The sequence below is a fragment of the Pan troglodytes genome, chromosome 9, assembly GCF_028858775.2.
Source record: "Pan troglodytes isolate AG18354 chromosome 9, NHGRI_mPanTro3-v2.0_pri, whole genome shotgun sequence".
NCBI classification, from domain to species: Eukaryota; Metazoa; Chordata; class Mammalia; order Primates; family Hominidae; genus Pan; species Pan troglodytes.
This window is the reverse complement of record NC_072407.2, coordinates 16,070,947-16,086,751: the sequence shown is the minus strand read 5'-3', so window position 1 is coordinate 16,086,751 and position 15,805 is coordinate 16,070,947. Positions and strand designations below refer to the sequence as shown.

At 33.0% G+C, this 15,805-nt stretch overlaps 1 protein-coding gene across 3 annotated transcripts in view; it reads right to left on the bottom strand.

The window, feature by feature from the left end:
* Positions 1-15,805, bottom strand: part of USP47 (ubiquitin specific peptidase 47) — a 117,357-nt gene that overhangs the window by 29,301 nt on the left and 72,251 nt on the right. For all 3 annotated transcript variants that reach the window (XM_001171097.6, XM_001171056.6, XM_009459952.2), the window contains 4 exons: positions 9,558-9,653; positions 9,315-9,467; positions 6,916-7,083; positions 269-400 (listed from right to left, as the gene is read on the bottom strand). In XM_001171097.6, coding sequence (XP_001171097.1) covers positions 269-400; positions 6,916-7,083; positions 9,315-9,467; positions 9,558-9,653 — 549 coding nt within the window. The remainder of the gene's footprint in view (positions 1-268; positions 401-6,915; positions 7,084-9,314; positions 9,468-9,557; positions 9,654-15,805) is intronic.

Sequence of the window (15,805 nt, the reverse complement as noted above, 5' to 3'; positions counted from 1 at the left end):
GTAGCCCCTATGAAGGTTCAGGCCCAGAGGAAAATTGGTAGTCTATCTCTGGAGATATTCAGCAAGCCCCAAACAAAACAAAGCAAAACAAAGAAATAATAAACAAAGGCAAGAACTTTACTAAAAGCAAAAATTAAAGACAGATTTGATATGGGTCTTAAGATGTATCACTAGACAGATTCACTCATTCTTAATAAACTTTACTGTTGTTTAGAAACATCCTTACTCCCACCTTTCAGAGTAATAATCTTAAAGGACACCTCCTTACCCTGCTGACATGTTGATCATTGAAGCTGTACCACTGCTCATCACTGAATGACTTTATACATGCATAATAATGACCACCAGCAGCGCTCCCAGAATGAACCATAACAGAGAAAAGTTCATAGATCAAGGAATTCTAAGGGGAAAAAATAAAAGTAACTCAGAGGAGAAGGAAAACACAACCCTTATTTGTGTATTTCCTATTCTCTGTTAACACACAGAGAAGTAACATGGTAAGTTGTCCTATATATTACAGGTCAACTTTCCCCTAAGGTAAAACAAAAATGGCAAGTTATCAAACAACTGTATATACCAGAAGTTACACAAGTTTCATCAGTGCACTCTTCCACATTTTAATTATGCTATAACCTTTGAAACCATATATATCTGTAAATATAAACTTACATATGTAAAAATTAAATAATAGTCTAAAATTTCAGAAGCAGATGCTAATTACAGTGCTGTTCTAAAATACACAGTCGATAAAAAAAATCCGAAGTAACATACTGTTTCTTATTCAAATTCTATTTCCTTTACAAAAGAGCTGAGGAATATAATTATTTGGAACATCTTCTAATGTATTTATGCATTATCTGTGATATCATGATCTACTGATTTGTTCTCTCATATTAAGAATGAATCCTGAATTATACTATATCTACAATAAATTAATATTATTTCTTTAGCTTCCTGTTCTGCAAACAATTCTTTAAAGTTTGGAACTAAAGATTATTTTAGGCAAACTTAAGTATTTGTGGAAGAAAATCAAGAAAAGAGGCAACTTGTTTAAAAAAAAGAGGTCATTTATAATGACTTATTTTTATATTTAAGACAATCTTTTCTTTCAGAAGCCCATGCACTTCACAACTCCTAAGACAGTTTGAGATACTGGAGACTCTGCAGCAGTAACTCTATCACAAAAAAAGAACAGGTAGGAAGACAGAAACAGAGAAGGAGGTTAAAAAGGCAATTTGACATCAGAAGATTTCCAGTTTATGACAGACAAGCTTTATTTTATTTACTTTTCTACAAGTACTAGGGTTTCTCTTCTTTATTCTTTTCCTAAAAAGCATTGTAGAGCCTTCTATAACTTTCAAGAAATTCTAATTTATCTTAAAATAACTTTAAACTGACCACAGTATATTGTTAATTAGTGAAATTTCTAGAACAAATTTTGAAAATGTCTGAAAACTTGTTTATGTGGTTCAAATTTTATTCCTAAAACTAAAATTAATTACAGTGGTGATAGGGAGGAAGTTTCAGAATTTATTTGCAATCCAAAATGTGTTTAAAGCATTGAACAACTTATGAAATGTGGTAACCCCATGTTATTAAACTAAAATGCTTTGAATGTAGTAAATACACTAGACAAAATTTTGATATCACTGAATGATATGAATATCTTATCATAAGCAGTCTCCCCATTTAGAAAAAAAATAAGCACAGAAAAAGTCTGCCAACCAACAGCTATACATTTTTTAAGTTTCATCATAATGATCAAAGCCAACATAATTATCTTCCTGGAAAATTCTAATAGTAGCAACTTCTAGATGACAATAATGGTGATATATTCAGAAGACTGAATCACCTTCCAAATTAGAATTGTATATGTCTATTTTAAAGCAAAGATAATACAGTCATGACAGAGTAAGGGTTCTCAAATGCAATAATTTTAGTTTCAAATCACAAATACATTGCCAAAAAGTAGGAAGGAAAGTAAAGTGCCTTCATCCAAATGTAGCATGATAATTTGTAAATAAAATTACATAAAAATGTGTCCTAACATTTTCTTCTCTTTTACTACTATTTAACAAAGCAATACATTACTCCTAATTAAAAGGGGATACATCTTCAAACATGGTACTAGCAAACAGAATTACAAATTTCTAGATCTGGGTAGAACAGAAAGCACCTAGTCCAAATTCCTCCAAAATGTAGCAAATGAAAGGCACACAGATTAAATGATTTGTCCAAAGTGATACAGTTTATTAATAGCAAGGTAAGAACTAAAATCTAGATCATTTGGCCCGCTAATGCAAGGGTCAAAGAGTGAGTATTTTAGGCTTTCTGGGCCATACGGTTTCTGTCGCAACTACTCAACTCTGTCATTATAGTACAAAACCAGACATACATAATATGTAAACAACCAGAGTGAATGTGTTCTGATAAATCTTTATTTACAAAAACTGGTAACACTAAGCAACAGACCTGGAAGCTCAACACCAAACAGAATAAATACCCATCCTGCCCAATAAACCAAAAACCAAAACAAAAACAAAAAACAAAAACTCCCATGTTTAGGCATATCATGTTCAAACTGAACAAAACCAAAGACAAAAAAATCTTCAGGGGAGGCAGAGGGGAAAAACACCTTACCTATAGAGGAACAAGGATAAGAATTATAGCACATTTATCATTATAAACCATGCAAGCAAGAAGAGTGTAATGAAATATTTCATGTTGAAAGAAAAATTACCACCAACCTAGAATTCTATATCCAGAGAAATAATCCTTTAAAAGTGAAGGAGAGAAACTAGAAATCAATAGCAAAAGGAAAACTGGAAAATTCACAAATATGTGTAAGTTGTTTTAAACAACACACTCTTGAACAACCAATGGGTCAAAGAAGAAACCACAAAGGATATCAGAAAATATCTTGAGACAAATGAAAACAAAAACATAACATACCAAAACTTATGCAATGAAACAAAAGAGGAAAGTTTATAGATGTAAATGTCTACATTAAAAAAAAAAAGAAGACATCTCAAATCAATAACCTAACTTTATACCACAAGGAACCAGAAATAGAAGAACAAACTAAGTTGGGAAGGAGGGATGTAAAAAAAGAAGAAGAAGAAGAAAAAAACTAGATTCAGAGTTAGCAGAAGGAAGGAAATAAAGATTAGAGCAGAAATAAATAGAGAATAGGAAAAAAAATGAAACTAAGAGCTGGCTTTTTGAAAAGATCAACAAAGTTTACAAACCCTTAGCTAGGCTAAGAAAGAGAAAAGACTCAAATAAAAATCAGAAATGAAAGAGGAGACATTATACTGAAGCCACAAAAATAAAAAGGATCATAAGAGACTGAAAAATTATATGCCAACAAATTGGATACCCTAGAAGAAATGGATAAATTTCCACAAACGTTTAACAGCTTATGAAGGCTGACTCAAGAAGACATAAAAAATCTGAACACATCTATAACTAGTAAGGAGATTGAATCAGTAATCAAAAACCTCCCAACAAAGAAAACCCCAGGACCAGGTTGCTTTGCTAGATAATTTTATCAAACATTTGAAGAATTAACACGAATCCTTCTCAAACTTTCTGAAAAAGTAAAAAGGAGAAAAACTTCCAAACTCATTCTATATGGTCAGCATGACTTTGATACCAAAATTAGACAAAGATACTAAAAACTATAGAACAATATCTCTTTGATGAATATTCATGCATAAATCCTTAACAAAATACTAGCAAACCAAATTCAGTAACACATTAAAGGACTATACATCATGACTAAGTGATCAATGTAGTACACTACATTAACAGAATGAAAAAACTACAGGATCGCTTCAATTGATAAAGAAAAAGCATCTGACAAAATTAAACATCCTTTCATGATAAAAACACTCAACAAACTAGGAATAGAAGGAAATTACCTCAATATAATGAAAGCCTTATATGAAAACCCCACAGCTATCATCATATTAAATGGTGAAAAACTGAAAGCTTTCCCTCTAAGATTGGGAACAAAGCAAAGATGCCCATTCTTACCACTTCTGTTCAACATAGTACTGGAAGTCCTAGCCACAGCAATCAGGCAAGAAGAAAAAAAAGATATCCAAATAGGAAAGAAAGAAGAAAAATTATTTCTGTTCACTGATGACAATCTTGTATGTAGAAAATAAAGATTCCGCATAAAAAAAAAACCCTAACAAGTAAATTCAACAAAAAGTGCAGGATACAAAATCAACACACACACAAATCTGTTGCATTTCTAAATACTAACAATTTATTGTTTCACTAACACTAACAATCCAAAAAGAAAATTAAGAAAACAATTCCATTTACAATAGTGTCAAAGAGAATAAAATTCTTAGGAATAAACTTAACCAAGGAGGCAGAAGACTCATACAGTGAAAAACCATAAAACATTAAGGAGGCCGGGTGCGGTGGCTCACGCCTGTAATTCCAGTGGGAGGCCGAGGTGGGTGGATCATGAGGTCAGGAGATCAAGACCATCATGGCTAACATGGTGAAACCCCATCTCTACTAAAAATACAAAAAAATTAGCTGGGCGTGGTGGCCGGTGCCTGTAGTTCCAGCTACTCAGGAGGCTGAGGCAGGAGAATGGCGTGAACTTGGGAGGTGGAACTTGCAGTGAACCGAGATCACACCACTTCACTGGAGCCTGGGCGACAGAGCGAGACTCCGTCTCAAAAAAAAAAAAAAAACCAAAACCAAAAACAAAAAAACATCAAAGAAAGAAATTAAAGACACAAATAAATGGAAAGACATCCTGTGTTCATGAACTGGAAGACTTAATACTGTTAAAATGTCCACACTATACAAAGTGATCTATAGGTTCAATGCAATCCTTATCAATATTGAAAATAGGAAAACAACAGAAAAAGTGAACAAAACCAAAAGCTGGTCCTTTGGAAGAAAAAAACCCCAATAAAATTGGTAAATCTCTAATTAGGCTAACCGAGATTAAAAAGACGACACAAATTGCCAGTATCTGAAATGAAAGAAGGTTCATCCCTGCATTAAAAGGACATTAAAGGACAATTAAAAGGACAATAAAAGAATACTTTGTACAACTCTATGCCCCCAAGTTTGATAACACAGATAAAACAGATCAACTTCTTAAAAATCACAAACCACCAGAACTCACAAAGGAGAAACAGGTAACCTGAAAAGCCCTATATCTATTATAGAAATTAAATCAATAATTAACCACTTTCTAAAAAAGAAAGCACCAGGCCCAGATAATTTCCCTGGTGAATTCTACCAAATATTTAAGAAACAATACCAAGTTTCCACAATCTCTTCCAAAAATAAAGGCAGAGGGAACATTCCCTAACTTATTACATGAGCCCAACATCACCAAAAGCAGATAAAGACACTATGAGAAAGGAAAACTACAGATCAATGCATCTCATGAACACAGATGCAAAAATCCTCTGCAAAATATTAGCAAATCAAATCAACAAAGTATAAAAAGAAATACACACCATGACAAAGCAGGATTCATTCCAGGTATGCAAAGACAGCTTAACATTTGAAAATCAATCTATGTAATTCAGGCTGAAGAAGAAAATTACATACATGATCATATCAACTGACATAGAAAAAAAAAATCTGGAAAAATCCAATACCTATTCATGATAAAAGTTTTCAACAAAGTAGGAAAAGAACATAAAAAACTGAAAGTCAACATCACACTCAATGATAAGAAACTGAAAGCTTTCCTCTGAAGATTGGAAACAAGGTAAGGATGTTCTCCCTCACCACTCTATTCAACACTGCATTGGAAGTCCCACAGAGTGCAGTGAGACAAGAAAAAGGCATGCAGATGGGAAAGGAAGAATACTGTCTTTATTTGCAGATGAAATGAGAGTGTATGTAAAAACACAGGCAAGGGCCCAGATTTGGCTCTTGAGCCATAGTTTGCCAACTCTTGCTAGAATGCCATGTTTCTATACTCAGTTACAATGTACTTATTACATTATTCATTACATAGCAATCCCTGCTCAACTGTCTGCCCTGAATGAAACAGATAATTTTAAAAAGTAAAGGGTGGTGGTGATAATTAGAAGAATGGCCTTAATCTAAAAACAGATTTATGAAAGTAAAACTCTATTTTTAAATATTGCCTTAAAAATCCCTATATTTAATGACTCTGTAATACCTGAGTTAGTGATCAGTCTTCACATTAGTAGTTTATTATTCACACCATGCTCAAGACATTTTATCTATAATCTTTCCCTCAATAAAACAGAATATATGTGGAAAAAAATGGTCTAAAAAACCCTTAAAGTTATTGACACAGGGGCAAGATCCTATCCCAGAGATTATCCAATTCTGTGGTTTTCAAATGATAATCCATAGAACTATACCATTTTTCAAAGTGTCTTGAGGACTATCGCAGGACAGGGGAGAAAGACTGGGGGGCTTTGGCATTTCCCTACTCAGAAAGATCAGATCTATTATTAATTGTCTCATAAAGTGTTCCATGGCCAGACTTTTAAAAATCAATGACTAATCCAACATTTTACTTTTCTATATAGGAAAACTCAGACAAAATTTATAGACACTTGCTACAACCTTAAAGGCAGAGGTGGTAATAGAATCTTGGTTTCTTGACTACTAGGCATCGTTTCTGTACCATCCAGCTTGCTTAGACAGTTTAAAGTATGGTCTCCCAAAAATTAATGTTCTTACCTGTAAGCAGTTTTTCCTGAAGTTTAATTATAGTCATATATATATATATATATGCACAAAAAAAACTATATTTGAGAAGTCTTAACTTTCAAAAATAAAGTTTCTTTTAAAGAGAACTTTATCAGTCACAACAGCTATAGAATTATATAGGAAGTCAGAGATTATTCTCACTTTCAACTAAAAAATGCAAACTATAAAAGGTACCTTTTCAAGTCCAGATTTTGAGATCTTTTCAGTTCCACTATTGGTTTCAAGACAGATTCCTTCATCAACACCATCATCATTGGAGAAATCGTTGCTCATCTGATCACTGTGACAACTACCTTCATTTTCTGCTCCACTGTCAGTGCAACTTTCAGTCTGAGGAGATTTCTTAATAAGACATAATTATCTTAGTTATAAACCATATACAGAGAAAATATGTTCAACAAAACTTTGTACCTATATACTGCTAATATTTTCACACAATTTAACATATTAGTAAAAATATTTTACTTTGAGTACATTTATTTTCTCTTAAAAATTGAGACCTTAAGTAAAATTAAACAAGCAACAGTGTATTTTAAAAGCATTTCTATCATGTCCTTAAAATTCTAATACAACAAATTAGTGATTCAGAATTCTATTAAACCTCATTTATGTTTACTGTTACAACATAATGGTTGAAATTATCATTTCTTTTAGCAAAATCCACAAAATCAGAGAAGCTGAGCTCCAAAATGAGCTTCTGGTGTTCTCAAATCAGGAAAGAATATAATTTCTTTTCTTGAACAAAAAGTTCAACTCGGTTTATCAGTGCGTTAGGTATTACAGATAATTAGAAAGAGAAACAAGACATTGTATTCATCCTTAAGAACTTGATAGTCTTTTTACAGGAAGTAGAAATATAATGGTTACAGCACATTATACTTTTCTACTTTATGGTTTTTAAACCACATTCACACAAATTTAATTTGAAGAATTCTCTTTGTTAGAAACCCCCAAACAATCCTTTCCCCCTTTAACGTTTTATATACATCTCTAAAAATGTTTTTATTTAAATAATTTGAGAATTTTCTAAGATGCAGGCTTTTGAAATGTATAAGGCATTGCATAGAAGTTCTTGAGTGAAACCAAGCAATACACAATAAGCACAAACTTTTTGCCAGCAACTCTTGTTGTAGGTACTACATCTAATATACAGTCTTCATCTCTCAAGAAGGTTAGGTTCAAGGATAAATGGAGATGAAATCCAGCTATAGATCTAAGTCCAAAGAGATATAATTCCTGAAACTTCTTCAGCTGAGCCAAAACATTTCTTGTCCCAAGAACTAAACCTAGAATTCTCTAGAAAGTTTCTACTAAGCTTCATATATAAGTTTTCCTTCTTTGGAAAAAATTTTCCTTTATGAGAAATATATTAGGCATATTCAGAAGACCAATCTACTACTGATCTCTATTTGAGTAGAAATCCTACAAAGATTATGTCTCCTCTGAAAGTCTGGCACACTTTGGGTAGATTTCCTAGCTTAAGCACAACTGTCTGAGACATTATTTTAAATTAAACTTTTCAAAATGTTATTGGTCATAGTTACCATTCAATGAACAGCTACTTCATCTACGGCATCTGGAAATGAGGCTCAAAAGGTTTTATGAATTATCCAAGGTCAAGAGGCTAGCAAGTAGCAGGACAAGAATATGAATCCACATCTAGCTATGCCTAAAACATGTGCTCTTCTACACCAAACTGCCTCATAGTACTCAATAGTACTAAATAAAACTTAGTGAATGTTTAAAATTATTTTTGAACTCCTGGGAAAAGGCATTTTTTATAACTATAGTAATCAGTTCCAGTAAAACAAAAAAACAAAAAAACAAAAAAAAACGCTTCAGGGTAATTCTGAGAATAAATCACTTTGAAATAATTAGCCTAAGTGATTATAAGTATTCCACATAATAAAATCAGAAGAGTTTCCAAAATAATAGAGTGGAATATTGTAAGTCTTTCATTGAATAAGGATAGAAGAACCAGAGAATTTTGGCAGGCCAAAGTGTGGGAAGAAATTGATAAGCATTACATCATGTGTCACTTCAAATCCCATGCTTAAATTATTTAAATAAAGTTTCAAATTAAAAAAACTAAAAAAGGAAAACAGACAAAATAGTAAACACAAAATAGTAGGTAAGTACAAGAAATTAAGCCCATGCTATTCAGTTGGTTCATTCATTCCATCATAGGCATTGTCTGCATTTATTATAGATCAGAAACATGAGTATGGCTTACCTTCAGGCTGGTTTCAATAACGACGAAATTATAAAATATAAGATTATCACTCAACTTCAAGAAATAATTCCAAAGCTGAGTTCCTTATTGTCTTTTCAAAGAGTATCATAAGTTACTCTGATCAAACAAGAATATTTAAAATATAATTTATGCAGTCAGGAAAAGCTTATACAAAGGTAAATCATTTTATTGAATTCCGCATTAGAAAATAAGAAAGAAAAAGTTTCCATCAAGAAGACAGTCCAAATGACATCAGTGTTATTACCTCAAACAGCTCTTTCAAAAACATGACTGACTAATGTGGATTAATGAAAAATACTTTAAAATAACAAATATTTACCTCATCTTCAACATCAATAAAGGTACTCATATCTAGTTCCTCGGGAAATGTCATTCGATCATTCAGTTTAATCCTATGCATGGTTGTATAATCAAAATCGAATCTTTTCAGCTGTAAGGTCAGCAGATAAGGAAAATGCAAAAACCGAAGGCCCTAAAAAACAAACAACAAAAAGGGGGAGAGTCTATTGAATATGGAATATTATCTCAGATTCCTAAGTATTAATCTCTACATGGCATTTACCTTCCGTGCATCACACTTCTTCTTACAACGTTCACAAAAATACTGATTTGGGCCATCCAGAATCTCTGGCTGAATAAATGCATGCAATGCTTCTTCCTAGTTAGAAAAAAATTTGTTTTATAATTACTTAAAATATTATATTAATGACAAAATCCTGAATAAAAAAGACTGTAATTACTAAAACAGTTATAAGTAGAATGGTTAGAAATTTAGGAACTCAAAATGTACCAAGGAAAATTATCAACAGTAAAATAATATTATCACTATAAAAATTAAGCAAAAAAAATTATTTCATTCTACACAAGATTTGCTTTTCTTAGTATTGCAGTATCACAGTCATTTCAAACTGATTTTCATTGACTTTACATTGCAGTGTTTGGCTAAATAATCTCTAAAAATATCCTCAGTCCTTAGATAAAAAGTAATTCCACACTTCTAAGAAAAGCAGTTGCATGCATCAATCTTCTTATAAAAGGAAGCATTTAAAACTGTACAGTAAATATCAATGTTCTCTAAAGAATTCACACTTTTCATACACTTAAAAATCATGTAAGCATCCTTAATCGCCATAGTTAGGATCAGTCAGTAATCTGCCACTGCACTAGTTATAAAGATTGAAAAACACTGTGCAACCTTCTGTGTGTGTGTGAGATACTGCTCCATTTGGAAATGTATAATGAGGATCCTGGATTGTTAATTTGGTAGAACCACGTGGTTCTCTTTTCTCCATACAGCATTACAACAGAAGTAAGAAACTTCATATAAATACTGTTAAAGAATCAGTGGCATAAAGTTAATTTTTATTTTAGTAATTGGTTTTTCATGATTAAAAAATTAGTTAATATAGCATATAAGATTGGACGCATAATCTCAAATTTCATCTGATGTTCTCTCTTTTCTTCACACATGGGCTAAGCAGAACTACTGATAATATTACACATAAACTAAAAGAAATGGAATCATTAAGACAGTATCTTCAAATATTTTTCTTTTGATATAGGACAAGCTGTTCCTCAAAAGATAAAGGAGCTTAATGGTCGTAGTTGCAAAATATCTGGCAAAGCTTAGAAAACTACTGTCCACATATTGTTTGATAGAGCTCACTTTGGAACAAGATAAAAATAAGAAAAGACATAGATATTCAAAGGTGTCTAAACCCATCTGATCCCCTATTTTGTTCTCAGAACACAAGGAAACAAGTGGAGAAGAAACCAAACGGCTGGGTTTTTTTCCACATGACCATGCATTTTATTGGTGGTCAAATGACACATTTAGAAAAAATTGTTTTTTCCCTCTCAGGCATATTTTTGGGGGAAAAAGGCAAGTTCTATAAAAAACAACAGAAAAACAAGCTTTAAAGAAATTACATCTATAGCTTAACACAGACTGATACTAAATGTCAGGCTTTCCAAATAGTGGTAATTTGAACTGGTAAAAACTCAATATTCAAAAAAGGATGGGGGGAGAGGGAGAGTGAGATAATTATGTAACTCAAATTCTACTTTGGTGTGTGTGTATTGGTCTCCGGCTTATAGTTAATACCTAGAGATCTTTAAAAAAAATTAAAACTTGGAGAAAAGTTTAAAGAACAGAGAACTCTCAAATACTTTACTCATATTCATCAACTTTTAAACATTTTTGCCAATTTTGCTTTCCCTCGCCCAACCCAACATTATTATGTATCTTTGTTTTAGCCATTTGAGAGTAGGTTCACACCTCATCATGCTTTGCCTCTTAACTTCAATATGACTTTTTAAGAATAAAGATATTCTTACACAAACAGTAATCAAACTCTGGAAAATTTAATACTGATAAAGTACTTTCATCAGCCATATTCCAATTCTGTCAATTACCTTAATAATGTATTTCTCTCCATCTAGTACACAATCTATCTCAAGGCCACAGATTTTGTTTGGTCTCTTGAGATTCCTTTAATCTCGAGGCATTCCAGAGTTTGCCTTTCTTTCATAACACTGATATTTTTTGAAGAACAGAGGCCACTTATTTTATAAAATGTTCTGCAATTTGGGTTTGTCTGATGTTCTTCATTATTAGATTTATACATTCCTTGCTAGGCTACTATGACATTAGCAAAGATGTGCCCTTCTAAGGGTAGCATAGTCACGGGCCATGATGTACCTAACTTTCTCTTTGGTGATATTAGCTTTAATTATCTGGTCAAGGTATTGTCCAGTCTCTCTACCGTATAGTTATTATTTTTACTCTCGTGGCTAATAAGCAATCCGTAAGGAGATACTTGGAGACCATGCAAAAATCCTGAGCCTTACCAAATCTTCCACCCTTGATTTTAACATCCACTTACAGATTCCTGCCTAAATCAAATTTTAATGTTTGGTTTCTGAACCAACTTGAAAATCTTTTTAATAGGCAATTTAAGCCCACTCATATTTGATATGACTGGTATGCTTGGTCCTATCTCAGTCACTACTGTGTAATTACTGTGTGTGTTAGGTAATATTTATTGTGTTCCTTTGTTATTTTTTACATTTTCTTTTGGTATTTAGCAAGGTTTGTAATTTTATTCTACATTTACTTTTGCATTTATAGTTTTGTTAGTGTCCTTGGACCTCTTTTTTTCCCACCCACCCCCACCCTGTTTACTCTTTCTTAAGCTTTCAGTGTCTGCCAGTTTTAAATGGTCTCCTTTATTCCCCACCCACACAACAGTCTGTGATCTTATTCTGCTTTCCCTTTCTCTCCCCCTTCTAAAAAGTGGTATTATTTGTACTTTGTCTAACATGTAACATTACATACTATTCTGCTGTTCCCGTGTTCCCACCCTTGTATTTAGGCCTTAATTTAATATAGTAAGTGCTCACAGTTCTTTTGCCGAAGCTGCCCGTGATCTCTTGGTTGGGTTAAGCTCATCCTCTAATGAACTCCTCAATGGCTCATGGATATAATACCCAATGAGTTCCTGAATATTCAAACTTGTCTTTTTATAGCTGTCATAATTAAGAAACACTTGCCTGGCTATCAAATCCTTGGCTGGTACTTTCTTGAATTTCTGGAAATTGCTACTCTGTTGGCAGGATTTGCATGTTGTTCTTCTGAAATGTGATGCCAACCCAATTCATCTTTTTTTTCAGATGAGGTCTTGCTCTGTCATCCAGGCTGGAATGCAGTGGTGTGCTGGCTCACTGCAGCTTTGAAATCCCTGGCTCAAGCAATTCTCTTACCTCAGCCTCCTGAATAGTTAGGACCACAGGCACATGCCACCACAACTGATAACTGATTTTTTATTTTTTTGTAGAGACATGGTCTCAATATGTTGCCCAAACTGGTCTCAAACTCCTGGGTTCAAGGGATCCTCCTGCCTCAGCCTCTCAAAATGCTGGAATTACAGGCATGAGCCACTGCGACTGGCCTCAATTCATCTTTAATAGTTTACTAAAATACATCTCAGAGTTTATCATTCCAGGTCCTTCAAAAGGTAGACTTGACATTTCCCTTATTCCCAGAAAGTTTCTCTGAATTATAGTTTATCTATTAGTTCTGGTCCACTGTTTTATTTTTCTTCTTCACAGACTCCAATTATGTTGGACACCCTTTGCTGGTCTTCTCTTTCAATTTTTTTTTTCTGAGATCCTTTTTACTTTTACAAAAATCTCATTTCCATTCAATGTCCTTCATTAGATCTTCTTTCTATTTTCTCTTGAGCATTTTGTAATTTATTCTTCACTTCTAAGATATTTTTGTCTTTTTCTTCTGTTTCTTTCCTGAATTTGATGAATTCCCACTTCATTTCTTACAGCATTGTTTTTGTTTTTTAAATCTATTTCTTTGCTTAAGTTTTTGGATACCAGGTTTTGTTCTGCTCATTTGAGAATATTTAATTCAGTCAGAGTACCATGTTGATAATTCCAGAGTGACAACAGTTTCATATTCTAGATATTACTGCTCCCCATATATTATGCAAAATGTAATTCTGCACATCTTTTTATTTACTTATTTGAGACAGGATCTCACCACGTTGCCCAGGCTGGTCTCAAACTCCTAAGCTCAGGCAATCCTCTGCCTTGACCTCCCGAAGTGCTAGGATTACAGGCGTGAGCCACCATGCCCAGCCTGCACATCCTTTTACACTATAATTTTCAGAATTCAGGATAGAATATAAAGAATTCTTACATCCTTAGTTCTCCAAACAAAAACAATACGGGTTATTCCAATTTTAGAGCTAATGCAAATAATCCAGGCACAGTGCAATCGAAAGGTATATGCAAGGAATGGTATTGCCTATAAATCCTTTTTTTTAACCATTTATGTGTACATATGAATTATTCATCAATTAAAATCTACTTAATTTTGAATAGAGAAATGAGTGTTAAAACACCATACTTCAATTTTTACATGAACAAAAAAAGAAAGTAGATCCACCATTGAGAATTATTTCCTGATTTTGATGTACTAAGCAATTTTGGTACTACTGATATACAGGAACATGATGATTTCCTTAAAAATATATTCAACTGTCTTTCCCAGAATATATACTTTAACATTACTACTTTTTAACTAGGAAAAGGCCTATATACTTTTACCTAAGCTGTCTACTTTTTTTTTCAGTGAAACTTTTGAGATAATTGTAAATTCATGTGCAATCGTAAGAAATAACATACAGAGACCTCTTGCACACTTCCCCCAGTTTACTGGAAACATTTTGCAAAACTATGGCATATCATAACCATGATATTGGCATTCATACACCTATCTAATTCAGATTTTCCCAGCTTTAGTGCACTCATTTGCCTGTGTATATGTGTCTATTAAGTTCCATACAATTCTATCACCTGTAGAGGTTCATATATTCAACACCCGTCAAAAGACTGAACAGTTCCTATGCAAGGATAACTTGTGCCACCCTCTTATAGCCACAACCACCTGCTTCTCCTCTCCCTGCTCCCACCAAATCCGTAAGACCTGGTAATGGTTAATCTGTCCCACAGTTCTAAAATGTTGTCATATCAAAAGTATTACATAAATGGAATCATAAAGTATGTAATAACCTTTTGAGATTGGCTTTTTTCACTTGGAATAATTCCCTGGATATTCTTTCAAGTTTTTGTGTTTATTAATAGTTTGTTCCTTTTTATTGCTAAGTACTATTTCATGGTTTGTATGAACCACAGTTTGTTAAACCATTCACTTATTGAAGCAGATATGGGCTGATTCCAGTTTTGAATATTAAAAACAAAGATGGAATAAATATTTGTGCACAGGTTTTCATGTAAACATAAATTTCAATTTTTTCTGGGATAAATGACCAAGAGTTCAATTGCTAGAGTTTATGGTAACTGCACGTGTCATTTTATAAGAAACTACCCATAACATTTCACATTCCCACCAGCAGTGTATGCGTGATACAGTTTCTCCACATAGTCACCAGATTTCCATGCTGTCATTATTTGTAGCCATCTGGCAGGTAAAGAATAATATATTCATTATGGTTTGAATTTGCATTTCCCTAATAGCCAGCAATGTTGAATATCTTTTCTGTATTTGACATTTGTATATCCTCTTTAATGAAATGTTATGTCTTTTGCCAATTGTCTAGATGAATTTTTCTAAACTGATGTCTTGAGAGTACTTTATATATTCTAGATATGAGTCCTTTGTCAGATAGACAGCTTGCAAATATGTCTGGAGCTTCTCTTTATCATATGGGCTTTCAGAGAGTAAATATTTTTAATTTTAATGTTTGCTAATTGTCCCTTTTGTAGACTGTACTTTTGATAGCAAATCTAAAAACTCTTTGCTTAGCCCAGATCTGGAAGACTTTCTCCTATGTTTTTTCTAAAAGTTACATAGTCTTACATTTTACATTTAAGTTTATGACCCATTTTGAGTTAATTTTTGTATAAAGTCATTTAAGTCAAGGTTCATTTTTGTGATATGGATGTCCAGTTGTTCCATCACCATTTGTTGGAAACACCATTTTTCCTCCATTGACTTGCTTTTGTGTCTCAGTCAATAATTAGTTAGGCATATTTGTGTGGATCTATTTCTGGGTTTTCTATTCTATTCCACGGATCTATTTGCCTACCCCTCTACCAATATCACATAGTCTTGATTACTATAGCCATATAATAAGTCTTTTTGGCTAAGTAGTATTCCATTCCAAATCACGTAGACTGGTAACTTCCACTTTATTTTTATTTTTGAAAACTCTTAGCTATTCTAGTTTCTTAGGCTTCCATATACATTTTGGAATAAGCTTGTATATGTCCTCA